The sequence below is a fragment of the Falco cherrug genome, chromosome 18, assembly GCF_023634085.1.
Source record: "Falco cherrug isolate bFalChe1 chromosome 18, bFalChe1.pri, whole genome shotgun sequence".
Classification (NCBI taxonomy): domain Eukaryota; kingdom Metazoa; phylum Chordata; class Aves; order Falconiformes; family Falconidae; genus Falco; species Falco cherrug.
In genome coordinates this window covers 3,430,518-3,452,501 of record NC_073714.1, presented here as the reverse complement: position 1 = coordinate 3,452,501, position 21,984 = coordinate 3,430,518, and the positions used below count along the sequence as shown (strand labels likewise).

The window sequence follows — 21,984 nt, the reverse complement described above, 5'->3', positions numbered from 1 at the left end:
GTGGAAGCAAAGAGGCTGGGGCTGCCCCCCTCCAAGTACAAGGGTATTTATTTCATCGGTACAAGAGAGAGACAGCACCTTCTGTGTGTTGGGCTCTTCCCGGTTACTGGTTTGTACATTCAGAGAGCTGCGGCCGGCTCGAGGAAGGGGAGCGGGTCCCGCTCAGCCCCCCCCAGCGCCGGGGGGGCGGCTGCTGGCGGAGGGGACCCCCCCTCTGCCCTTGTGCCCATGGGCGCCCGAGCCCCGGGGCCCCGTACGAGCGTGTCTTGAGTGCTGAGGTTGGCTGTGTGCTCCTCCATGCAGTCTGTGCGGGGCAGTGCTCCCCGCTTCCTTCCTCCCTGCCCTCCTCCTCCTCCTCCTCCCCTGCCCGCGGGGGGGGCCAGGACCCCCGGCCCTCATTTCCTCGTGTGCAGCGTGTCCTGGAACTTGGTGCTGGTGTAGCGAAGGTGGAAACCCTTCTTGTTGATGGTGTCGTCCGAGTGGAAGCGGATCATCACCGAATCTCCGGCTGAGTAGACCTCCTCCGGGGGCTGCTGGGGTGAGGGAGAGGGGTGCTCAGAACCATGAGCATCCCCAGGATGGGGCAGGATTCACAACGGGGAGGGTGCAAAACCATTGCACCCCCATGTACCACCCCAAATATCCCCCCAGGGATTTCTCTGCACTGCTCTGGCTTGGCTCAGCTTCACCCATTGCCCCTGCAGCCTCACATCTCTGCTCCCCCCCAGCCCACCCCATCGTTCCCCCCACCCCCAGCTCACCCCGGACCCGCAGAAGCGACCGAGGCGCGGGGCTGTCCCGTCGTAGCCATCGAAGAGCTCCATGTAGTCGTAGCCGCAGTCGGCTTCTTCCTCGATCTCGAAGGTCTGGAAGATGAGCTCCACGCCGTAGCCCTCCTCGGCCATGATCACCCACTCGCAGTCCGAGCCCCCCGGGTAGTTGTTATCCCCAAATTGTGCGTGTGAATACAAGTCCTTGGTCTTCACCTCAGCACGGACCTGGCCCCCGCACACTGGGGGAGAAGCCAACAGCGGCGGGGGGTGGGGTGGGTGGTTTAGGAGGGTCCGCGGTCTCCCCCCGCCCCAGCACCAGGTTTCCCCAGCCCCACGGTGGTACCTGTGGTGTGGGTAGCTTCGAAACCCTTCTTCTGGACGGAGTTATCGGAGACAAACTTGAGGAACATCTTGTTGCCCGAGGAGACGAGGGGCTCAGGCTCTTTGGCTCCACAGAAGCGGCCGAGCGCTGGGGCTTTGGCATCCTTGCCGTCGTAGATCTCCAGGTGGTCGTAGGCGCATTCCTGCTGCGCTTCCACGTCCAGCTCCGAGAAGGTCTGCGGAGGCGATGGCCGAGCCGCTGGCACCCAGGGGGCTCGCTGGACGGGACCCCCTGGTGCTGCCCACCCCCCTGGGACCCCCTCCATCCCTACCAGCTTGATGCGGTGCCCGGGCGTGGTGCTGATGGCCCAGGTGCACTCCTTCTTGCTGGGGTATTTATCAGGCCAGTTGGGGCTGGTGATGGTCCCCGAGATGGATGTCACCTTATGGTCGCAGCCGGCTGCGGGGACAACGATGGGGTCGTGGGTGCATGGGAAGGGGGGTCCTGCTTGGGGACAGGGAGGGGGTCTGGGGTGCAGACCCACCTTCCTTGCAGTCGTGCTTGTTGTCGTGCAGCACAAAGCCGCTGCGGCACTGGCACTCGTAGCTGCCGAAGGAGTTGAGGCACTCATGCTGGCAGCCCCCGTTGTTCTTGGAGCACTCATCCTTGTCTGCCGAGAGAGCAGAGGGACCGCGGCTGAGCGGGGTGGGAGGGCGCAGCCGCCACCATCCCGGCACGGCACAGCCCTGCCCGCTGCGTGCCGGTCCCCAGCCCCACGCCGCTGCCCTCCGGGGAGCAACCAGCCAAGCAAGCGCCTACGGCCAGCAGCAAGCAGATCCACCGTCCCTCCTTGCCCGAGCCCGGGCAGCCCCCACGGGTGGGTGGGATGGGTCCTCCTCTCCATGGGCTCACCCACGGGCACAACCATTACCTGCTTAGGGTACGGATGGGGAAGGCAGAAAAACACACAGTGACAACCAAAGATGCACAAGAAAGACCAGGACGCGGGTGTCCCTCTTTACTCATCGATAGGGAAATGTCACAGACACGGTAAAAATCGGGAAAAAAAAGAACCACAAGGTCAGCTGGTCAATGACAAAAACAACGGGGATGGGGGTAAAACCAAAAAAAAAAAAAATTTTTCCAAAAAAAATTAAAAATAAGGCCAACAACCAGTTCTGTCAAGCAAGGGGGTGCCGGGGCTGGCGGCACGGCTCGGCTCGGCCCCGGTGTGCTCCCCACGGCACCCGGGACCGCGGCGTTCCTGAGAAAGATGGAGAGGACGGGATGGCTCAGGAGGGGCCCCGCGGCCGCTTCTGCAGGCGAAACTTCAGGCCGGGTGGGCGAGATTTCGGGGGCTGCAGCTGCTGCTTCTTCTCTGCAAAGAGAGAGGGAGAAAGGCGGGGAGCGATGGGGGAGTGGGGGGCGGTGGGGGGCAGTGGGGGCGGCGGGCATGCAGAGCGGCAGCCGGGGAAGCAAGGCAGCGGAGGGGACCCCCGCGAGCCCCTCGTGCAGCTGGGGCTCAGCGGCGAGCGGCTCTGTGGGGAGGAAGAGGAGGAGGAGGAGGCGGCAGTATGGTTGGCCCTGGGAGGATGAGGATGGGCTTCGGGTGGGTTCCTGGGGGTGGCCGGGCTGGGGGAGGCACGGGAACGGCAGCGGAGGGGTTCGGGCTCGCCCGGAGCAAGGTGCCCCCCTGGGCTGGCCCGTACTTACCTCCCGGTGCCCACCACCTGCCTGAGGTCCCTATGGCCGGCGTCTCAGGGCTCACCAGCCCCCCCCCCCCCCCCCACCCCCGAGCCCCCGCTTTGGGGCCAGGGTGGGATGCTCCATGGCCCATCGCCCCTCCTTACTCCCCCTCCCCATGGGGCGATGGTTTGGGGAGTGGGCAGCGGCAGGGGGGGGAAGCCAGCAGCAAGCGGGCACCAGCCACCCCAGCATCCCTCTCCGAACTCATAGCGATGCTGGAGAAGAGCATCCCTCCTGGAGCCAGCAGCAGCAGCGAGGGGGGGTCCTGCCCCAGCCCCCCAGCCCCTCGGGGCAGCCCCAAGCCCCGCGGCCGCCTCTCAACCGGAGGCTGTAACCTGACGTCTCCTAGGTCTGAGAGAGGAAGCGAGGCGGAAAGGCTCGTTTGGGGATGGGAAGGGGCTTCGGATGGGCCGGGTGGGCTCAGAGCAGCTCCAGCACCGGGGGAGCGAGCGCGGCATCACCCCGCCGGCAGGACGGAGGGAGCCTGGGCGGGTGAGACAAGAGCGGAGAGAGTTGGCAGAGGAAAGAAGCCCACCGGGTCGGTGTCTTTAGCAATCCTTTATTCTAACCAGCTTGCTCGCTGCGACCCGGCATTGCCGTGCGCTCACCGTTATCCCGGCGTGCATCCGATGGCTCCGGGCTGCTCACCGCCCCGCAGCCCCCACCTGCACCTATCACCCCGCTATGGACCCCCCGTGCACCAGGACTCGGTGGAGAGCCGGGGGGACGTACCTGGGTGCCGACACCGTGGTGGATTCCCGGGCGAACGCATCCTTACGCGCAAGCCAATGGGGAGCCGGCTGCTGCCTCCCATCGCCCCGGCCCGCGAAGAGGAGGAGGAGGAGGAGGAAGAGGAAGGGGCCACATCTTCATCGGGGGGAAAACGGGTGCCCGGGCGGCCAGGCTGCCCGTGGCACCGAGGGGCAGGGCTCGGTGGCTGTCCGGGGAAGGGGCACAGAGACCCTCCGCGGCTAAAAAGGAGCCGCACGGGAGATGCTTTGCCCAGGACTGGCCGGGAGAGACCCCTTGGGGGGGGACCGGAGGAGGGACCCTGGTGTAGCCGAGTCCTCCAGCGTGGTCCTGCTGCCAGGAAAGCCCGAGACCTGAACGGGGAGAGGCAGAGAGGGGGTTTGGTGGTCCAGGATAGGGGCAGCCCCCATGGGACCACCAGACATCCCAGTGAAAGAAGAAAGGCAAAGGGGAGAGGGAAGGAGCCCGAAGCGTGGTGAGGGGATACTCACCCGGCTGCCCCCTGGTCCCGCTGCCACTCGGCCGCTGGGCTTTCCCGAGGTCTCGCTTTGCTGGAGGGTGCCAGCTCCCGACGGCTGGGCCCCGCTGGGCCACCTTACTTGCCTTGGTTTTAATTAAAAAAATAAAGCAAAGACACTCTACCCCCGGCCCGCGGGTCTCTGCCCCTCTGGCCAGTGGCCGGGCTGCCTTGGGGAACCCCGAGGACTCCTGGGGGTGCCGGGTTCCGCCGCTGAGCAGCCACGCTTGCCCCTCAAAAATGGCCTCGACGGGGCCAAAAAGCAGCAGGAGGTGCAAGGCATCGGTGGTCCGACCCAGCCCAGCCCAGGAGGTGCTGTCGGTTGCTCATGGCCGGGCTGACGTCCAGGGCATCGCACCGTGCCGAGCAGGACGCTCTCTTGCAGGAGGGTCCCACGGCAGCCCCCCAGCCTGGGGACCAGCCCTGGGTGATGCTTGGCCACGGCCAGCGGTGCGTTTCGCTCCGTGTCCCCATCCCTACCCAACCCAAGACCCAGCCGAAGGTGACACCATCTCCTGGCGGGGTGGCCCAGGAGATGCGAGAGGACCAGCGAACAGACAGGGAGAGGCAGGTAATGGTTTTCGGGAGGAGGGACCACTCCAGAGACCTGAGACGTGGTGGTGGCCGGGTGCCGCTATCCCCCCCCCGCCGGTGGTGGCCGGGATGCGGAGCATCCTGCCCAGGAAGCAGAAGAAGCCCGTGGCCGTGCAGCGTAGCGGGGTGTAGCAGCGCAGCAGGCAGCAGAGCGGGGCATTGCCGCCCTCCCCACGGCAGTGCTGCCCGAGGGGTGCAGTGCCCGGCCCACGGTGGGGCTGGGGGGACAGAGAGCTGCTCCCCCCTGGCCAGCGCTGGCCCCTCCAGGGCTAAGCGCATCCCAGTCCCCAGCGCATCCCCCCTGCCCCTGCAGATGCAGCTGGAGCCCAGCACCCACCGGTCATTTGGGGACCCCCCAGGAGCACCCCAGCATCTGAAGTAGAACCCAATTGCTCTCCAAAAGAGGGGAAAAGCCCCAAAAGGCAGCAAAACGTGCTGCCAGCCAGGCTGCCAGAGGCTCGGAGGGGTTCAGACCCCGCAGGGCAACGACCCAGGGATCACCCTGCCACCGGGCGGGGACCGGGGGCTGCACCCCCTGGTGCGGGCAAGGACAGGCGTTAGCGGTGGTTTGGGGGCGCAGGGAGGGTCAGCTCAGTGAGGGAGGGCAGGGGACGCCCGTGCCAGGGCCGGGCGGCTCTACCTGAGAAGAAATGGGCTTTGAAGCCCTTTTTGGAGACGGTGTTGTCGGACTTGAACTCGATCCTCATGTTGTTGTACTGGGAGGTGATGACGTCCGGCTTCTCGGCGCCGCAGAACTTGCCGTGCAGCTTGGAGTCGGCGGTCAGCCCGCTGCGCACCTCCACGAAGTCGTATTTGCAGACCTGCGGGATGCAAGGGCCGGGGGACACGGGGCTGGCGGCACGGCCGTGCCACCCCGCGAGCCACCAGCAGCATCGGGGGGCGCGCACGGCGGAGAGGGGCTGCTCCCCGGCTGACTCACGTCATTGCCCTCAGTCTCAAAGAAGTCAAACTGCAGGGAGATGCGGTACTGGGTGGGGGCCACCAATTGCCAGATGCAGTTCTTGTTGGGGGGGTACTCCTTGGGCCACCCCGGGCTGGTGATGGAGCCGTTGAGCTTGGTGAGGAACCCTCCGCAGGCGGCTGCAGGGCGGGAGGCACCCAGCATCCATCACGTCCCGGGGGGTCCCTGGGATTAGGGATGCTGCCTGGGGTGGGGGTGGGGGGTGGGGGGTGGCAGGGGGATGCTCACCCTCGCAGCGGCGTTTGTCAGAGGCCAGCTCGTAGCCGGGGTCGCAGGCGCACTTGTAGCTGCCCAGGGTGTTGACGCAGCGCTGCTCGCAGCCGCCGTTATTGGGACGCGAGCACTCATCCACCTCTGGGCAGGGACAAGGGGGCTGAGCGGGCAGGCAGGGCTGCTGCCCCCTCCCCCCCCAGCCCCCGCTGCCCCCCCGGCGCATCTCCTACCTTTGAAGAAGTTGACGGCGAAGCCCGCCTTGTTGATGGAGCCGTCGGAGACGAATTTCATCCAGAGCTTGTTGGAGGTGCTCTTGATGTCGTCCGGTTTGTCGTAGCCGCAGTAGCGCCCGATGAGGCTGCTCGACTCGCCGCTGCCGTCCCGGATCTCCAGGTAGTCGTAGGCGCAGCTATCGTGCCTCTCGATCTGGCAGGCAGGGGGACACCGTCTTGGCCCAGCACCCCCAAACTCTGCCCAGCCCCTTCCCTTATGCCCACGCTCTCAGACCCACGCACCCACCAGCCCAGGGAGCCAGCCTGCTGCATGGGGAAACTGAGGCACAGAGGCGGTGGGGAGGGACGTGGGTAGCCGGGCAGCAGCAGCCCCACGCCTGTCCCGTGGGGTGCGTTGGGTCGGGGGGGTGATGCTGGGGAGATTTTCCCTTCCCACCCCAGGGAAGTGGGGGGACTGGTGCGGTGGGGGGAGGGGATGGTCGCCCACCTCGAAGGACTGGAAGGTCAAGCCCACGTGGAAGCCCTCGGAGACGGTGATCTTCCAGACGCACACCTTGCTGGGCCGGTAGTCATCGGGGTAGTTGGGGGACTGGATGTGCCCATTGTCCTTCTTCACGTCCCCCCCACAGATGGCTGGAAAAGGGAGAAGAAGCTGCTTGAGCCCCCCTTGCCCCACCGCCGGCCCCGTTGCCCCCTCCCTGCCCGCCCCTACCTTCGTAGACGGCAAAGAAGCCTTTGCCCACCCAGTTGCTGCTGCTGCGAAACTCAACCCAGAGGCGGCTGTCGGTGGAGATGATGGGCTCGGGCAGCTTGTTCCCGCAGAACCTGCCTGGGGATGAAGGTGTGCTGGGCTGCCGCTGGCTGGGCACCCTCCTCTTCCTCGCCACCACATCCCAGTCCCCCCCAGCACCCCTTGCCAGCATCCTAAAGGGAAAGCGCTGCTTCTCCCCCCACTCCCCTCCGGCTTGTCTGGCTGTTTCACAGAACGTGGTTATTTCAGAGTGCGGGGTCAGCTGGGATTTGGGGAACGTCCAGCTCAAGGGGACGGGATGAGATACTGGCATCTCCCTGGGGAGAGACGTGCTGGCCAACTGGGGTTTTCACCAGTTTCACTGGTGTGGGCGAGCAAACCGGGAGCCCCTTTCACCCTCAGAACCCCTCCGGGGCCAGCTCCCCCCGCCCCAGGGCTTTGGCACACGACAGTCGGGCAGGGATACAGGCGGAGGGGAGCCCCTCACCCCGCTGCCTGCACCCGGAGCATCCCCGCAGGGCAGAGGTGAGGGCAGCGGGCAGGCAGCGGGGCAGGCAGTGCCGGCCGGCCAGGCTAACAGCTCCCGGTTGGTTACCTCGCAGCGTGGCCTTTCTCCAGAACCCGTCTCTCACCTCCACGTAGTCGTACCAGCACAGCCGGCTTCGGTAGAGGTCCAGGGTGGTGAAGTTCAGGATGATCTAAGGTTGCGGAGGAAGAAAAACGTGGGGTGAGCCCCCTCCCCGCGCCCTGCGGGGTCTCCGTCTGCCAGAGTGCAGTGCTGGGTGCCAGCGGTCCAGATGGCCCCTGGACCCACCCTGCGGCGATGCCCGGCAGCATCCTGGACCGCGGTGAGGCAGCGGGATGCTGGGGTTAGGGGCACTCCAAAGAAAGGATGGGAGATGGGGCAGGGAGGGAGAGGAGGAGGGCCGGGAGGAGGTGGGGTGCCTCGGCGCTGCGCCAGCAGCTGGTACCTTCTCTCCGGGGGTGACGGAGATCCTCCAGACGCAGTGCATGTGGGCAGAGTATCCGTTGGGGAACTCAGGGGAGGAGAAGTTGCCCTGGCTGTCCTGGAGTGTCTCCCCGCAGGCTGCAAAGGGGGGGAAAGCAGGGGTCAGACCCCCGGGAAGCCCCCGGCATTGGGATAGGCAGCGTCGGGTTTGGACCAGCCGCTTCGCCCTTTCGCCACCCACATCCTCATCCCCTAGGACCGCTCTGCCAAAAAGCCCCATCGCCGCCCCGCTGCAGCAACCCCCAAAAGCCCCAAACCTCACTGGCGTGGCCGGCGATGCCCCCAGCTCCCCAGCATCCCTTTGCAAACACTGTGCCCCCCTCCCAGCCGCCGACCCCCAGGGGCAGGATCCATCCCATGGCCCCCCTGTGCCCTGCCACGCCGCGGGGGCCCGGCTCGCCGCCTGGGCTCTGGGCAGGTTTACGCAGCCGTGGCTGGATCCGACCCAGCGCTGCCATCTGGAAGCCACATGACGCCGCGGCCACGGCACACGGCGCTTCGCTCCGGCTGTCGCGGGGCCAAGGCAGCCGCCCCCCACCTCCCGCTCGGGGGGCCGCGAGATGAAAGGTGAAATGTTAAAAAACAGGCAGCTTGAAACCTGGGCTCGTTGCCTTTTTTCCCTCCTGGCTTTACAGTGGAAACAAAGGGAAAGGAAAGCCAGAGTTGCAGAGGGGCTTTTTGCTTTTGGGCTTCTTTTTTCGGGCTTTCTTTTTTTTTTTTTGCCCCTCTCCGAGCTAATCGCTTTTCCTGCTTGTGCTCACAGTCCTGCTCCCCTGCAGCCCTTGAACGCGGCACGGCCGGCTGCTGGGGCCCCTCACAAAGGCGTCCCTCTTCCAGGCTGCTAATTAGTTGCTGGAATTAAGCAGGAGTGTGTGGGAGCCAAACTCCTTGCAGATGTTGCCGGTACAGTCCCGGAGCCCACGCCTGCAGCCGAGGGACTCCGTGCCAGTCTCCCCAGTGCCCAGGGCAATGCTGTTCCACATGAGCCATGGTCCGCAGCACCGTTCAAGGTGCCAAAATGTGCACCGGCCATGCCCACCATCCCTCGGCCTTGGGATGGGTGCGGTGGGACCGTACTGTCCCATCCCACAGGTAACAGCCCTGCATAACGCCCGGCCCTGCCTCATCCAAAACCTTCTGGCTATTGGGGTGGGTCAGAGGATGCTCTTGGGGGATGGTCTCTAAGGATGCTTTGCTCTCGGAAGACGCTCTGTTGTCAGAGGATGCTCTCAGGGGATGCTCTGCTCTTGGAGGATGCTCTTTGGGGGATGCTCTAGGGGGGATGCTCTTTTCTTGGAGGAGCGGGAGGAGAGGGCAGCTGAGGATGCCCTTGGTCATGGGGGCAGAGCCCCGTGGCTCACCGAGGTCTTGCATTTGGCTTCTGCTCACAAACACCCCAGAAAAGTGCCACGGATGGAGAAAGGCAACTTTTGTGGTCCTTGCAGGGGGTCTGATGGTGAGGAAGACCCCAAAGAGCATTGTTCCATTGGAAACAGGAGCTGCATCCAGGGTGATGCTTTCCTTGTCAATTCTTGGGGTGAAAGCGGAGTCATTCCCCGGGAGGCACGGCCTCGTGCACGCTGACCCCAGGCTGATCAGCCTGGTGGCCGCTGCAGCCCCCCAGCAGTGACAGACCACCCCGGCCCGGGGCCTGGCAGAGCCGTCCCGGTGGCACTCACCCGGGCAGCGGTAGAGCTTGCGGGCCTGGGCGATGTCCCCTTTGCTCAGACGCGTCCGCTGGCCGATGGCAGGTCGGACCCCATTCACGTCGTACTTGGGCAGGATGGTGTCCAGGAAGATGCCCCTAGGGCGAGAGCAGGCAGAGGCTGAGCAGCGGCTGGGAAGCACCGGGTTGTGGCTGCTCCCTGAAGGATGCTAAAAACAGCCTGGCTAATTAAGGCCTGCAGGCCGGTGAGTCAGCGGGGACGTGTCCCTGCCAGAGGTGACCGCGGGGACAGCATCCACCCTGCCCTGCAAAGGGATTCCATGGGGCTTCATCCTGCCCGGCATGCTGTGGCACGGTGCTGCTGGAGACGGGAGCCTTGCACCACAGGCATTAACTCCATGCAAGCTGCTAACCTGCCACCGTCCCTCGGGGCTTGGGACCCTGTGCCACCTTCCCTTGGGGCTGGGGACCCTGTGTCACCATCCCTTGGGGATGGGGTCCCTGTGCCACCATCTCTTGGGGCTGGGGACCCCACACTACTGTTACTTGGGGCTGGGAACCCTGTGCCACCTTCCTTCAGGGCTGGGAACCCTGTGCCACCTTCCTTCAGGGATGGGGACCCTGTGCCACCTTACTTCAGGGCTGGGGACCCTGTGACACCTTCCTTCAGGGCTGGGGACCCTGTGACACCGTCCCTTGGGGCTTGGGACCCCATGCCACCATCCCTTGGGGCTGGGAACCCTGTGCCACCATCCCTCAGGGATGGGGACCCTGTGCCACCTTCCTTCGGGGTTGGGGACCCTGTGCCACCATCCCTTGGGGCTGGGGACCCCACACCACTGTCACTCAGGGCTGGGGACCCTGTGCCACCGTTCCTTGGGGCTGGGGACCCCATGCCACTGTCCCTCGGGGCTGGGGACCCTGTGCCACCTTCCTTCGGGGTTGGGGACCCTGTGCCACCATCCCTTGGAGCTGGGGACCCCGTCCACAGTCACCAGCGCTGCAGGGAGGACGGGGACGTGCGGGCGAGCCACCCCAGCCACATACCTGGAGAAGGTGTTCCTGGCGTAGTGCATGATGCTGTCGAAATCATACGTCTCACCCAGCGACTCCACCTCCTCCGGCTCCATCTTCAAGAAGTTGTACTCCTGCCCTGCGGAGGCAGGAGGGAAGGGGACACCGTCAGAGGGGACCCCGGCTTTGGCAGCGCCCCATGGCAGGGAGGAGGAGGAGGAGGAGGGAGGCTGGTCCTTACCTGGCTGGATGTTCTCCCGGATGATGGAGACATGGTCGTCCCGGTCGGGGCGTGTGTGCTCGTGCCAAAACCCGATGACGTGGCCCAGCTCATGCACCACGATGCCGAATTTGTCACAGTTTTTGCCGATGGAGATGGCCTGGGGTCCCCCTCCTCGGCGGCCCACATAGGAACAGCACCTGGGGGGGAGATGGGGGGCACCAGGTGGATCAGTGGGATACCCCTGGGCCGTGGCCATCTCGGCGCTTCCCGGGTAAAGACATGACTGAGGGTGGGAGCATGAGCCCCCCTGGTCCCGTGCGGTGTGGACGCATCCCTGCTGCCTCAGCCGGCTGGAAGCTTCAGCAGCGCTGCCCACGCAGCGAGCTCCATGCCTCCAACCCCAGCTCTGCCTGGAAACTGGGAGAGCTCGGCTCCTGCCCCCAGGCTGCCTAGCAGGGCACGGCACAGCGTGGCACGGCTGCGGGCAGCCCCGGCATCCCAGGATGCTGCTGCCACGGGTGTCCATCCTGCACCCAGGATGGCCTCTTGCCCGTGCCCAGCTGCTCGGCTGGTCCGTGCCGGATCCAGGCTCAGGGTCCGCGCCCGTGCCGGGGCACAGGCCGGCACCCCCCGCCGCCATGCACAGCCTGTTCCAGGGGAAAGCCTCCTCCTAACCACCATCTGCTTGGCTGGGGCTGTGCCCTGACGCGTGAAGACGCTGAGCTCTTCCAAACCCCTGTTTCCTTTGGCATCAGCCCCGCTGCAAGCCCGGGCTGGTGCCGCGCCACCGACCTCAGCCCCCAGCCCGGGGTGACGACTGCCACAGCTCCCAGAGCTCCTGTGCCCCTGCCACCCGCAGGGACCAGACCCCAGGGACGGGTCCCCCTTCGCACCCCAGCCCTCCACGAACCCCAGTGGCTTGAGGGCCAGCCGGTTAGCACCACGCACGCGCCGACACGGGTGTTTTGGTGCCAAGGCACGGCAGCCAGACATGCTAATTACTGCTCCCACGAGCTGCCACGCTCCCTCCTTGCAAAAGCCATGGGACAGGGTGGTCCCGGTGCCTGGGACCCCCCCTCCAACATACCCACAGGGCCGGTAAGTGAAGACGATGTAGCTGTCCTCGTCGTTGCGCTCCAGGAAGGTGACGCAGGTGTGCTTCTCCCAGTGCCGCATCGCCTGCCGGAAGATGGCTCGCTGGCTGCCTGCAGGAGGGGGCGGCGGGGGCCATCAGCCGGCGTGGGGAAACTGAGGCACGCCGGGGATGGAGCATCCCCCCCCGGCTCGCCTGCACTCACCGCTGAAGTTGCCGCTGATCACGTAGGGGATGACCCCGTCTGGCCACACTCGCTCCGGCCGGGATGTGGCAGCACGGCGGCTGCGTGCCCGCTGCTGGCCCCGGCTGCGCCGTTGGTGGCCCGGCCGCCGGCTGGCACTGGTGGCATTGCTGCCTGTGGGGGTGGTGGGGGGTGAGCGCAGGCAGCCCCCGGGGATGGAGGTGGTTGGGAGGGCTGGGGCTGCGGTGGTACCTGAGGAGTTGGTGGGCAGGTACGTGATGGTGTGGCGTGCCAGGTCCACCACCCGGTCCACCTGGAAGAGCTTCAGATCCTCCTCATCCAGGGCGATGTCTCCCAGGAAGGCAGCTGGGGAGGCGGCGGGGAGGAGGTGTAACACCCCACGCCTACGCCGGGGGACCCCAAACCCCACCAGGGCTGGGGTTCCCAGGCCCAGCCCTTCCGCAAGCTGCTGAACAGGAAGGCAAGCCCTTCCTCCTCCTCCTCCTCCTCCCTCTTTCCTTCAGCTGGGGGCTGGGAGGGAAGCGAGCGTGGTGCCAGCCGGGCTCCCCCACTCCCCAGCCCGCCACCGTGTCGGCTCTCCCAGCAGCTGGAGCCAGCCCCACGCTGACATCTGGTTTGCATAAAGCCCGGTCCATCACTTTTTAGGGTTTCTGTTATTATTTGTGTTGCAAAAGTGATTTTTTTCTTCCTTTCCCTGCCCACCACCCCACCCCCACCCCCCCTGCTTTGTAAAACCCAACACTGGGCTCGGGACCCCCCTCCTGCCCCCCAGCCCGGTGTGAGCTCCAGCAGCCCCAGGATGCTCCGATGACCTCCAAGTCATCTGCCACCACGAAGCGAAGCCGTATGGCCCGGGAAGCTCCGGCTGCGCCCAGCACCCACAGGAACGGAGCCAGCCGAGGGGCGTCCGTCTGTCCGTCCATCTGCCGGGGCCAGGAGCCCCTCCAGCACCGCTCTGCCAAAGCTCCCGCGGGGCCGGGGCAGCAGAGATGCTTCAGCGTCACAGGGCTGGAGGACATAACGCTGCACAGCCCTTCCTCCTCCTCCTCCTCTTCCTCCCACCCTGCTCTCTGCCCTCCCGCTCGCCACTGCTTCGCTGTGAGTCAACGCTGCAGGACGCGGCTCCCGGCTTCGGCACTTGGCCGGCGCTGAGCCCCGGGGACCCGGCTTTTGCGGAAACGCCGCGGCTTGAGCACGAGGGCTGGCTGAGGTCATGGCGTGCCACCGCGCCAGCACCGGCACAGAGGCTCTGGATGTGGCTGCTGTGGGGTGGAGCTGGGTTTCTCACCCGGGTTTGTGGGTAGATGGGGCCAATGGGTGGTCCTGGGCACCCCCTGCCCTCGCCAGCCCATGGGGAAGGGCAGGGAATTGGCAGCAGTGGGGAGCGGGGTGGCTGGACCAGCGCAGGGGTTGATGGAGAGCGGTGCCAAGTTCGTGCTCCAAGCAATTAGCAAGTGGATCCCAAAAGAGCCACTAATTATGAAAACAAGATGGGACAATTAGGATAACCCTGACAGGTCCAAAACAACCAACACGGGGGGGCCAGAGGAACAGCCTGGGCACCCCGGTGCGGCCGGACCCTGCGCCTCTGCACGGCACCGAGCCCAAACCCTGCTCTGGCAGCAGCGTGGAGTGCTTTGGGGTGAAAAAAGCCACGTTTTGGGTCTGTCCCCAGCACCGGCGGGGCAGTGGGTGCATCCCAGCAGAAGCAGCTCTGGGGTGGAGAGCAGACCTGCGGCAGAGCCAAGGGAAGAGCAAACAAGCTGGGGCCGGCACCTCCCCTGGCACCGACCTGCCGCTGGCACGGCCAGGCTGCAATTTGAGGGCAGAGAAGAGGCAGGATCTGGCCCTGGCCTCCCTGCACCCTCCCCGGGGCAGGCAGGGAGAGACGTGTCCGAACGGGCAGCGTGGGGGAGGACCAGGGCCGGGAAGAAGGACGAGCATCCCGTGCCAAGAGCTGCATGGAAAGACAAGGGAAAGTAAGCTCGCTTACAGCAGAGCAAGCGCCGGCAGAGCCAAGTGATATAGAAACCATATGTGAGGGATTTGGGATACGTGAGAGAGCCGGGCAGGCGAGCATGGGGACGTGGGGCTGGTTTCCCAAGCAGTGCAAGGCAGCTCGACTCCCCAAAAAATCCCTGGCCTGGGGGGGAAGGAAGCTTGCTGTTCCCGGAGGGAACACTGGAGACGTGGGGTAGTGGCGAGGGGGTGTCCTGGCAGCGATCCCCGTTAAGGACACGTTGGGGACAAGCCCAAAGCGTTGGACTGAGAAACTTCCACGTTGGTTTGGGCTCCGGCCGCCTCCTCCTCCCACTCACTCCCCATGCAACCTGGCCCCGGCAACATGCAGAGTGGTTTGGGGGGTCTCTGCTCGCCAAAATCCCCCAGCCGCTGCTAACCTCCTCAAGGGGCTTTGCCAGAGACGCTGCCATGCTGCTGCCACTTGTCCCTTCCACTGTGTGCCGCAGCAGCTCACCAAGTGAGCATCCTCCCTCCGAGGTGGAGGGGACCCCCTGCAAGTGAAGGGGACCCCCTGCAAGTGGGGGGCTGATGGGGTGAAAGCGCTGTGCGGGGGGCAGGAGGGGTCCCAGGCCTGTGGGTGGTGAGGAGCTGGTGGGGGGCTTGGCAGAGCACAGGTCAGAGCAGGGGAGAGACATACGGCAGAGCCAGGCTGGGCTGCAGCGGGGAGGTGCCAGCCCGACTTGGAAGCAGACAGCACCCACCGAGGCACCGCAGCTCTTGGCACCCATGCCCTGCAGCACACACCCTCACCCTGCCGCGGCACGGTGCCGCTCGGGTGCCCAAGAGAGCCCAGGGCTCCCCAGCCATACCCATTGTGGACCCAGTGCCCTGAGCTTTTCCCAGCCCGGGAGGCCGTGGGCTGTGCCGCCATCCTGCCCTCTGCTCAGCCCAGCGCTGGCCCTGCAGGCACTGGGGGCAAGGTCCAAGCCGTGACGGAGCCAGCGGGGAGGATGCAGTGCCAGCGGGGCAGACGTGATGCCAGCAGGATGCGGTGCCAGCAGGCACCGGCTTCAAGGGCAGGCACTGCCATGGGGGCACAATGACCCCAGCGTCATCCCCATCGGCCAGGGTGGAACGGGGACAGAAATAGGGAAGGGGAGAGGGGGAGCATCCAGGCTCTGGCCATGCACATCGCTCCCACCACCCAGAAAACAACCAGCTGTTTGGGACCTGCTGCTGAGACTCCCACCGAGCTCTTCCTCACCCTGAAGCCAGGAGATAACTCAGCGCTCCGCTGTTGTTTGACTTTTTGTGCTATGTGTTTTCTTTTGGGTTCTTGGAACGGTGACGTAACCCCCGGGGCTGAAGCTCTAGACAAACAAGGTTTTTCATTCGGACCGGGGCCAACCCCTGCAGCACCCTGTGCCGATGCTACAGGCATCTCCTGCCCGCGCTGTCCCTGCAGGGTCCCTCTGTCCCTACTGCCACAGCACGCCAGGGATGCAGGAGCTACTCAGCATCCTTGATACGCATGGGCAGTGGAGAGGGGTACCCATGGGCCTGACCTCTCTGGCATCACCAGGAGTCTGGAATGAGCCTGACATCGCATTCCACCAAGGTTGGGAACCATATTGCACGACAAAAAAAAAAAAAAAAAAGCGGGAAGAGACTGGGGCGTGAACACAATGTTCTGGTGAGCAGGCAAAAGCAAACAGAGCGGTGGGGAAGGCTTGGCAGGGGACGGCAGCAGATAGGACAGGATCATGTTCCAGGTCAGTCTGGGGCAAAGAAGCCCCGGTGCGTGGCACTGGCTGGGAAGGACCCTCATACCTGTGTGACTCCCACCGCCCTCAAAGCAGCACTGGGCAGGATGGGCTCCGGCAGGACAACCAGCATCCCCTGCCTGGGAGCAAAGGCTCAGCCCAGCCTTCTCTCACTGGCTTAGCAGCTCCAGCCCAGCCACTGCGAGTCCTCGTGTGACGCCGAGCCACGAGCATCGCTCCTGGTGCGAGGCTGGAGCAGAGGGGAGGGTTTGGAGTGTGTGAGAAGGCAGGGAGAGAGCTGCTCTGCCCCAGCCGGGGACGGCGGCATTGCGGGGTGGGATGGAGGAGAGAGGTTTAATAGGTAGATCCCAGCCTCAGCCACTGCCGGGTCATAAAGCTGTGGAGTCACTGGGGCAGCATCCCACTGGCTCAGCAGAGCCGTTAAATATGTGAGGAATGCTCCTTGCGCCGCCCCCTCGCCCCCGCACGCCAGCCCAGCTGCAGCTCACGGCAAAACACACCAGGGCCATGGCGAAAGGAGCGGGCACCCTGGGCTGGGGGTCCCCCCTGGCCTCGTGGGTCTGCCCTGCCCGGAGAGCCCCGGGGTGGAGGCGTGGGTGCGAAGGCGGAGGGATGCAGAGCATCCCAGGGGCTGTGGGAGCAGGGGAGCAGCCCCCGGCTCCCGCTGCCTCCTGCCGAGGTCCCTGCTGGGTGCCAGGCGTCCCCCTGCTCCCCACAGCCTGCCAGCAGCTGGGAGAGACCCCACGGATGGGATGGAGGCATGCAGTGGGGGCAGCCGGACCTTCTCCTCTCCCCCAGCAGCGACACAGCCCCTCTCCTGGTGCCCCTCGCCGGCAGCCGGAGAGAGGGAGCCGCCAGCCTGTAAACGCCGGGGCGAGGAATATTTGCTTTCCCAGAGCACCTTCCGACGAGTGCAGCAGGCACAAAGCAGGAATTCAAGCCTTGGCAGTCAGGCTGGGAGCCAGGCCAGATCACAAGCACCTTTGCAACCAGTGGGGAAACTGAGGCACTGGGGGATAGAGCCGCTCGGCATCAAGGGGCAGCCCCCCTGGAGAGCCAGTCCTGGCACAGAGCTCTGGACCAGTTTTGTCCCTGCAGGCAGGCGGGACCCCCTGCCTGCTGTGTCCTCACCGGCGCATCCTTATCCCAGCCAGTGCCTTTGTGAGACCTGGTGCTGTACCAGCACCCAGCACCCTCCTGCCGGCAGCCCGGCTGTCCTCTCCCCAGGGTGTGGGCAGAAAGAGCATCCCAGCAGCCGGGGAAGGCAGAAATGCTGAAGAACGGTGTCCAAGGCGGAGGGATGATCTCTCTCCCTAGTTCCCCTCCTGCATTCATCTGCGGTGCAAGGCGCATCCCGCCCGGACGCAGCATTCCCTGGGCATCCGTGGCCAAACTCCCTCCGCAGCCCTGGGTATCGGCGTGTGGGCTCTGAGCCCTTTGCCCACTCTGTGCTGCACAGCATCACGTAAAGTAAGCACCGTGGGAGCCTGGCTTCTAAACACACAGCCCGCGGCAGCAAACTGCTTCCAGCTAAGGAGTGTCCGGGGGCAGGAGGGATGGTTTGGTCACTCCAGGGAAGGATTTTCCTTCTGCTCCTCTCCCATGACAGCAAAAAGAGGAGAAGGCCTCAGGATGCCAAACCTAAGGCATGTCAAAGCCCCCGGGATGGAGCCAGGAGCTCTGTGGAGCCGTGTGCGGGGAGCAGGCTCTCCCTGCCTCCCCTCCAAAGCCAGGGCGCTGAGCAAAACACAGCCCGGGCCAGCGGCACCGGTCACTTGTGAAAGGGAGAGCTGCTGGAAAGGAAAATATTTGCAAATTGCTCTGCCAAGGGGAGCGGAGGGGCAGGGGGGGGCGCTTGTTGTTGCATTCCCCTGCAAGGAGGGGAGCCCAGCGGCAGCGTGGCGAGAGCAGGGACCGGAGCCCATCGGTGATGGGAACGCGCCCCGACACCTGGCTCGGTGCATGTGGGGGTAACGCCGGCTCCCACAGCATGGGGCGGCCACGCCAGCAGGGCTGGCCCTGGCAGCGTCACTGTGCCCGTCCCTGCTGCCCAGCACCGGCTCTGCCACCGGACACCAGCTCCCAAGGGCTCCCAGACCTGTGTGCATCTGTCCCAGGGCTCTGGTGGCAAACACATGCTCCGTTGCACTTTTATTGCTCAATCCTGTCCCCACCAGGCCCACCCCAGGCACCGGTTAACTCTTTCCAAAGTTTGCTCGCAACTCCCTGGCCGCGCTGCTTAAGGGGCATATTCTCATTGCCTTTTGCACGTGTCTGGAGGGGGGGCTTGCCATGCAACCCCCCCCAGGTAGATGGGACAGGGGTGACCGACAGCCCTCGGCCAGGTTGTAAGCAGGACACCCGCTCTCCGCAGCTCAGCGGGATGCAGCAGGACACTGGCTTCTCTCCCTGCCACGATGCCAGAAGCCTCCGGGAAGCCCCAGCAAAGCCACGGGCAACCAAGAGGGCACGTTCTCACCCAGAAAACACCCCTGTGGCACAGCCAAGATAAAAAATTTAGGGAAAACTGCCCATGAGCCATGCTCCCTCCTTTCCCTGTATCCCTCCAGGCTGCTTTGTTCTCCCTGGGTCCGGCCGCAGCTCCCCAAGGCCGCCCCATCCCACTGGCCATGTGTTTCCCAGCCCCAGCACGGCGGCGGCGGCGGATAAAGCCTCAGGAAATGCTGTCTCCCCCCTTGCCACGACCCGCCGGCGTGAATCAGCAGCCGGAGTGTTTCCCAGGAGCCGGGAGCAGGGGGGGCAGCAAGGGCAGGCGGGCGACCGAGCCCCCCGGCTTCGCCATCGCACACCCGGCCCCCGCCGGAGCATGCCGCCGCGCCAAACGGGTGATTACACAAAGATAAAGCAGATCCCGGGATCAGGCTGAGATTTCCAAGGTCTCTGTGCCATCCCGAGCCCTGAACCGCAGGCCTCCCGCCGGCCCCGGCTCCGCGGGTGGATTTTTACCCTGCATGAATAAGTGACATATAACGGCTGGAAAATATTTTTGGGCAGCTTGACAAGTGTGACTGCAACCAGTAGCCTCCGCTGACTACGCCTGGAAAGTGTAATCTAGGTGAAACCCAGGCAGCCGGAGCCAGAGCGCTCCAGGCACGGCTGGGAAGCTCGTATGGCTGGGGAGGGGGGCTCAGGCCCCCAGCCCCGTCCATCCACGTGCTGCACCTCTGCCCACGGCTCTGCCACCGCCCCGTGGGCAGGAGATGCTGAGCCTCCCCATGAACAGCACGGGAGAGCAGATTCCCCCTAAGCACCCATCTCGGGGGGCTGCGTGAGCCCCTGCCAAGCTGCGCACCACCACGCTCCCCTCCCCACAAGCAGGGTGACAGCACGGCTGTGGGCGGCAGAAGCATGCCAGCCCCCCAGTTTAGCCAGGGACCCCCAGACGTGGCCATGGAGCTGCACATGGGGAGTGAGGCGGGCTGCATCCCTGCGGCCAAATTGCTCAGCAGCCCCCCCGGGACCCCTGGGATGAGCCAAGAGCAAACCCTGGGGCTGGACGTGTTTGGTCAGTGCTGGTGCAGGCTCGGCAAACACAGCGAGCCCCGGCTGAGCTGCAACTCCAGCACGGCTGGGGTGGCGGGAGCAATGCCGACTGCCTTTCCCAGCCGGAGATGCGACCAGGATCCGACCCGCCGGCTGCTCTCTGCATCGCTGGGCACCGAGACCTGGATATCCTGCTGACCGGGTGAAGGGAAACTGGGGCCGCGGCTAATTCCTCCCTCCCGCTGCCTGGGGGTTGGTCCAAGGGCCGGATCTCCCAGCGGTCCCGTTTTGGCATCCCTGGAAGAGACGCGGCGGCACGGGCAGCTCTTCCCTGCCCGTGGTGGGGATGGCCCGCTGGCACCGCTGCAGGCGGGTGGCATCACCGGGGCGGCCACCGAGCTGCGGGCAGCCATCGGGTGGCCTCAGGATACCTCTGGCACGAGTTGTGCCAAGGAACCCAAATTCCTCTCCCGGTGCTTCCCCTCCCAGTAGCCCTGTTGGGAGCTGCGGTGATGGCGAGGCCTCGGTGCTCAGAGGTTTCCAGCTCAAAGCCTGGGGAAGGGGGGATTCATCACCCCAAAACAAAACCAAGCCCATGCATGGGTCAGGGGGTGTCGCGGGGGGCTCTGGCTGCTGGACCCCACCATCCTGGCCTTATGGAGCCCAACCCAGGGTAAATCCCCGGTTCAGGCGGTGCGTGGCAGGGCTGGATCCCCCCCCCCCCCCCCCCCGGGCCCCCAGGGAAGAGCTGCTGTAATTAAATTAGTCACATAAGGATCTCGTAAAGGCAGGCGGGGTGGGGGGAGCAGCCGCTTCGCTGCCCCGGGAGGCGATGGGGGTTTTGGGGTGCAGAGGAGCAGGGAGGGGGGGGCAGCCCTGGGCCACCGGCAAAGGCAGCCTTAATTAGCTGGGTTCATCAGCGGACGAAGCCCTGTCTGTGCCGTGCAGGGGATGAAGTGGGAGCGCGGCGGAGGCTCCAGCCGGCTCTTCCCGGACAGTTTTGCAAGCCTAGCTGTTTCAGCCCGGGAGGGCAGGAAGGGAAGGATTTTTGGCCAGAAAAAGCCCTCATGGAGACAGACTTATATCAACAGCCGCCTTCCAGTGCAGACAATGCCATTAAAGAGAAACGTGATCCTCCAGCCAGGACCCGCCAGACCCCTGCCCTCGCCTCCGTGCGCAGCCCTGCCTGTCCCTCCCGTGCCTCAGTTTCCCCCCTCCCCAAATCCTTCCACCGCGCTCTGGGAGACTGGGGCTGTCCCCCCACCCCGCGGCACCCAGCCTGCTCCCAGCCCTCCCAGAATCTGAAGGACAGCTCGGCAGCCCCCCGACCCAGCACAGAGGGACCCCAGCCCCTGGCAAACACCCGCCCGGGGCTGAGCCTGGCCCGGGACGGCTGCAGCCCGGGGTGGGGGGTGGCGAGCTGGCCCTCGCTGGGCTTTGGGAGCGGGGAAAGCCAGGGGGCACGGGGCGCTGGGGTGGGCTAAGGGGGGGCTGCCCGCTGCCTTTGACAGCTGTCGGTGCGGCCAAGGCTGGGGAAGAGAAAGCGGGGCGCCTGGCCAGCCCCCCCCCCCCCCCGCTCCCCCCCCTAAGTACAACCAGATGCAGCCCCGAGCGGGGCCGGCTGTGCCCCCACCCCACCCCGGGCAGCGGGGAGCCCCCGGCCCCGGGGCCAGCACGAAGTTTCCCCGTGCAAAGCCCCGAAGTGCGGGGCACACTCACACTCACTCACACTCACTCACACTCACACCAGCACCCCCGCGCTCCCCTTTGTCTGCCCGGCCGCCCCCCGGCGCGCATCCCCCGGGTCCTACCGGCTTTGCAGGGGTCCTTGTAGTCCAGGGGCTCCGCGTCCTCCTCCTCCTCCTCCTCCAGCACGTAGGAGTAGTCGGGGAAGTGCATGGCCCGGGCCAGGAGCAGGCAGAGCAGCAGCCCGCAGCTCCGCAGCCCGGCCATGGCTCCGCGGGCAGCGGGCGGAGGAGGGGGGGCAGGGGGGGGCGGCTTTTTTCCCCCCCCTCTCTTCCCTTCTTTCCTTCCCTTCTCCGCTCCCTTTTTTTTTTTTTTTTCCCCTCCTCTCTCTCCCCCTTCTTTTTTTTTTTTTCCCCTTGTTTTTTTTTTTTCTTGGTTGTTTTTTTTTTTTTTTTTTTTTTTTAGGGAAATGAGATCTGGCGGGGGCGGGTTCAAGCGCGGAGCTCGGCCCCTGCAGCCCCGGGCGCAGGGCTGGGAGCGGGGCCAGCGCCGGGGGGGCGGGGGGGGCCGCGTTGCTGCCGGGGTCCCGGCCCGCAGCCCCCCCCCAGCCACCGACCCGCAGCCCCCGGTCCCGCTCCTGCACCCCTTGGTCCCGGTCGTGCCCCCCCCCGTCCCGTCCCGTATCGTCCCGTCCCGATCCTGCCCTCCCCGGGCTCATCCTGCGTCTCCCAGCACCATTCCTGACCCCCCCCGGTCCCATTCCGTGTCCCCCAGCACCGATCCTGCCCTCCCAGATCCCATCCAGTGTCCCCCAGCACCGATTCTGACCCCCCAGGTCCCATTCTGCATCCCCCAACACCGATCCTGACCCCCAGGTTCCATCCTGTGTCCCCCAGCACCAATTCTGCCCTCCCAGATCCCATTCTGCATCCCCCAACACCGATCCTGACCCCCAGG

The 21,984-nt window shown here is 65.5% G+C and overlaps 1 protein-coding gene across 9 annotated transcripts; it reads right to left on the bottom strand.

Moving 5' to 3' along the window:
• Positions 1–30: 30 nt before the first annotated feature.
• On the bottom strand, positions 31–21,400 carry BMP1 (bone morphogenetic protein 1). Of its 9 annotated transcripts, none has more exons than XM_055696229.1 (20): positions 21,153–21,396; positions 12,323–12,436; positions 12,092–12,244; positions 11,881–11,998; positions 10,812–10,990; positions 10,604–10,709; positions 9,570–9,694; positions 7,853–7,968; positions 7,477–7,579; positions 6,843–6,959; positions 6,618–6,763; positions 6,128–6,323; positions 5,913–6,038; positions 5,643–5,803; positions 5,343–5,523; positions 1,640–1,765; positions 1,427–1,554; positions 1,117–1,330; positions 762–1,012; positions 31–533 (listed from the first exon to the last, which is right to left on the bottom strand). In XM_055696229.1, the coding sequence occupies exons 1-20, from the start codon at positions 21,292–21,294 to the stop codon at positions 396–398; spliced, it is 2,940 nt and encodes a 979-aa protein (XP_055552204.1). In that variant the 5' UTR covers positions 21,295–21,396; the 3' UTR covers positions 31–395. The 9 variants fall into 9 exon arrangements, 6 of the variants coding, with proteins under 6 accessions (XP_055552204.1, XP_055552205.1, XP_055552202.1 ...); XM_055696230.1 differs by having other exon boundaries at positions 31–530; XM_055696227.1 differs by having other exon boundaries at positions 12,092–12,436; positions 21,153–21,397.
• Positions 21,401–21,984: the final 584 nt, after the last annotated feature.

Coding starts and splice junctions, on each gene's coding strand:
- BMP1 (XM_055696227.1), bottom strand. CDS start 21,294: ATGGCCGGGCTGCGGAGCTGCGGGCTGCTGCTCTGCCTGCTCCTGGCC. Junction 12,437..21,152: donor CAAGGACCCCTGCAAAGCCG/GTAGGACCCGGG, acceptor CCGCCTCCCCAG/CTGCCTTCCTGGGAGACATC. Junction 11,999..12,091: donor GATCAGCGGCAACTTCAGCG/GTGAGTGCAGGC, acceptor CCCCTCCTGCAG/GCAGCCAGCGAGCCATCTTC.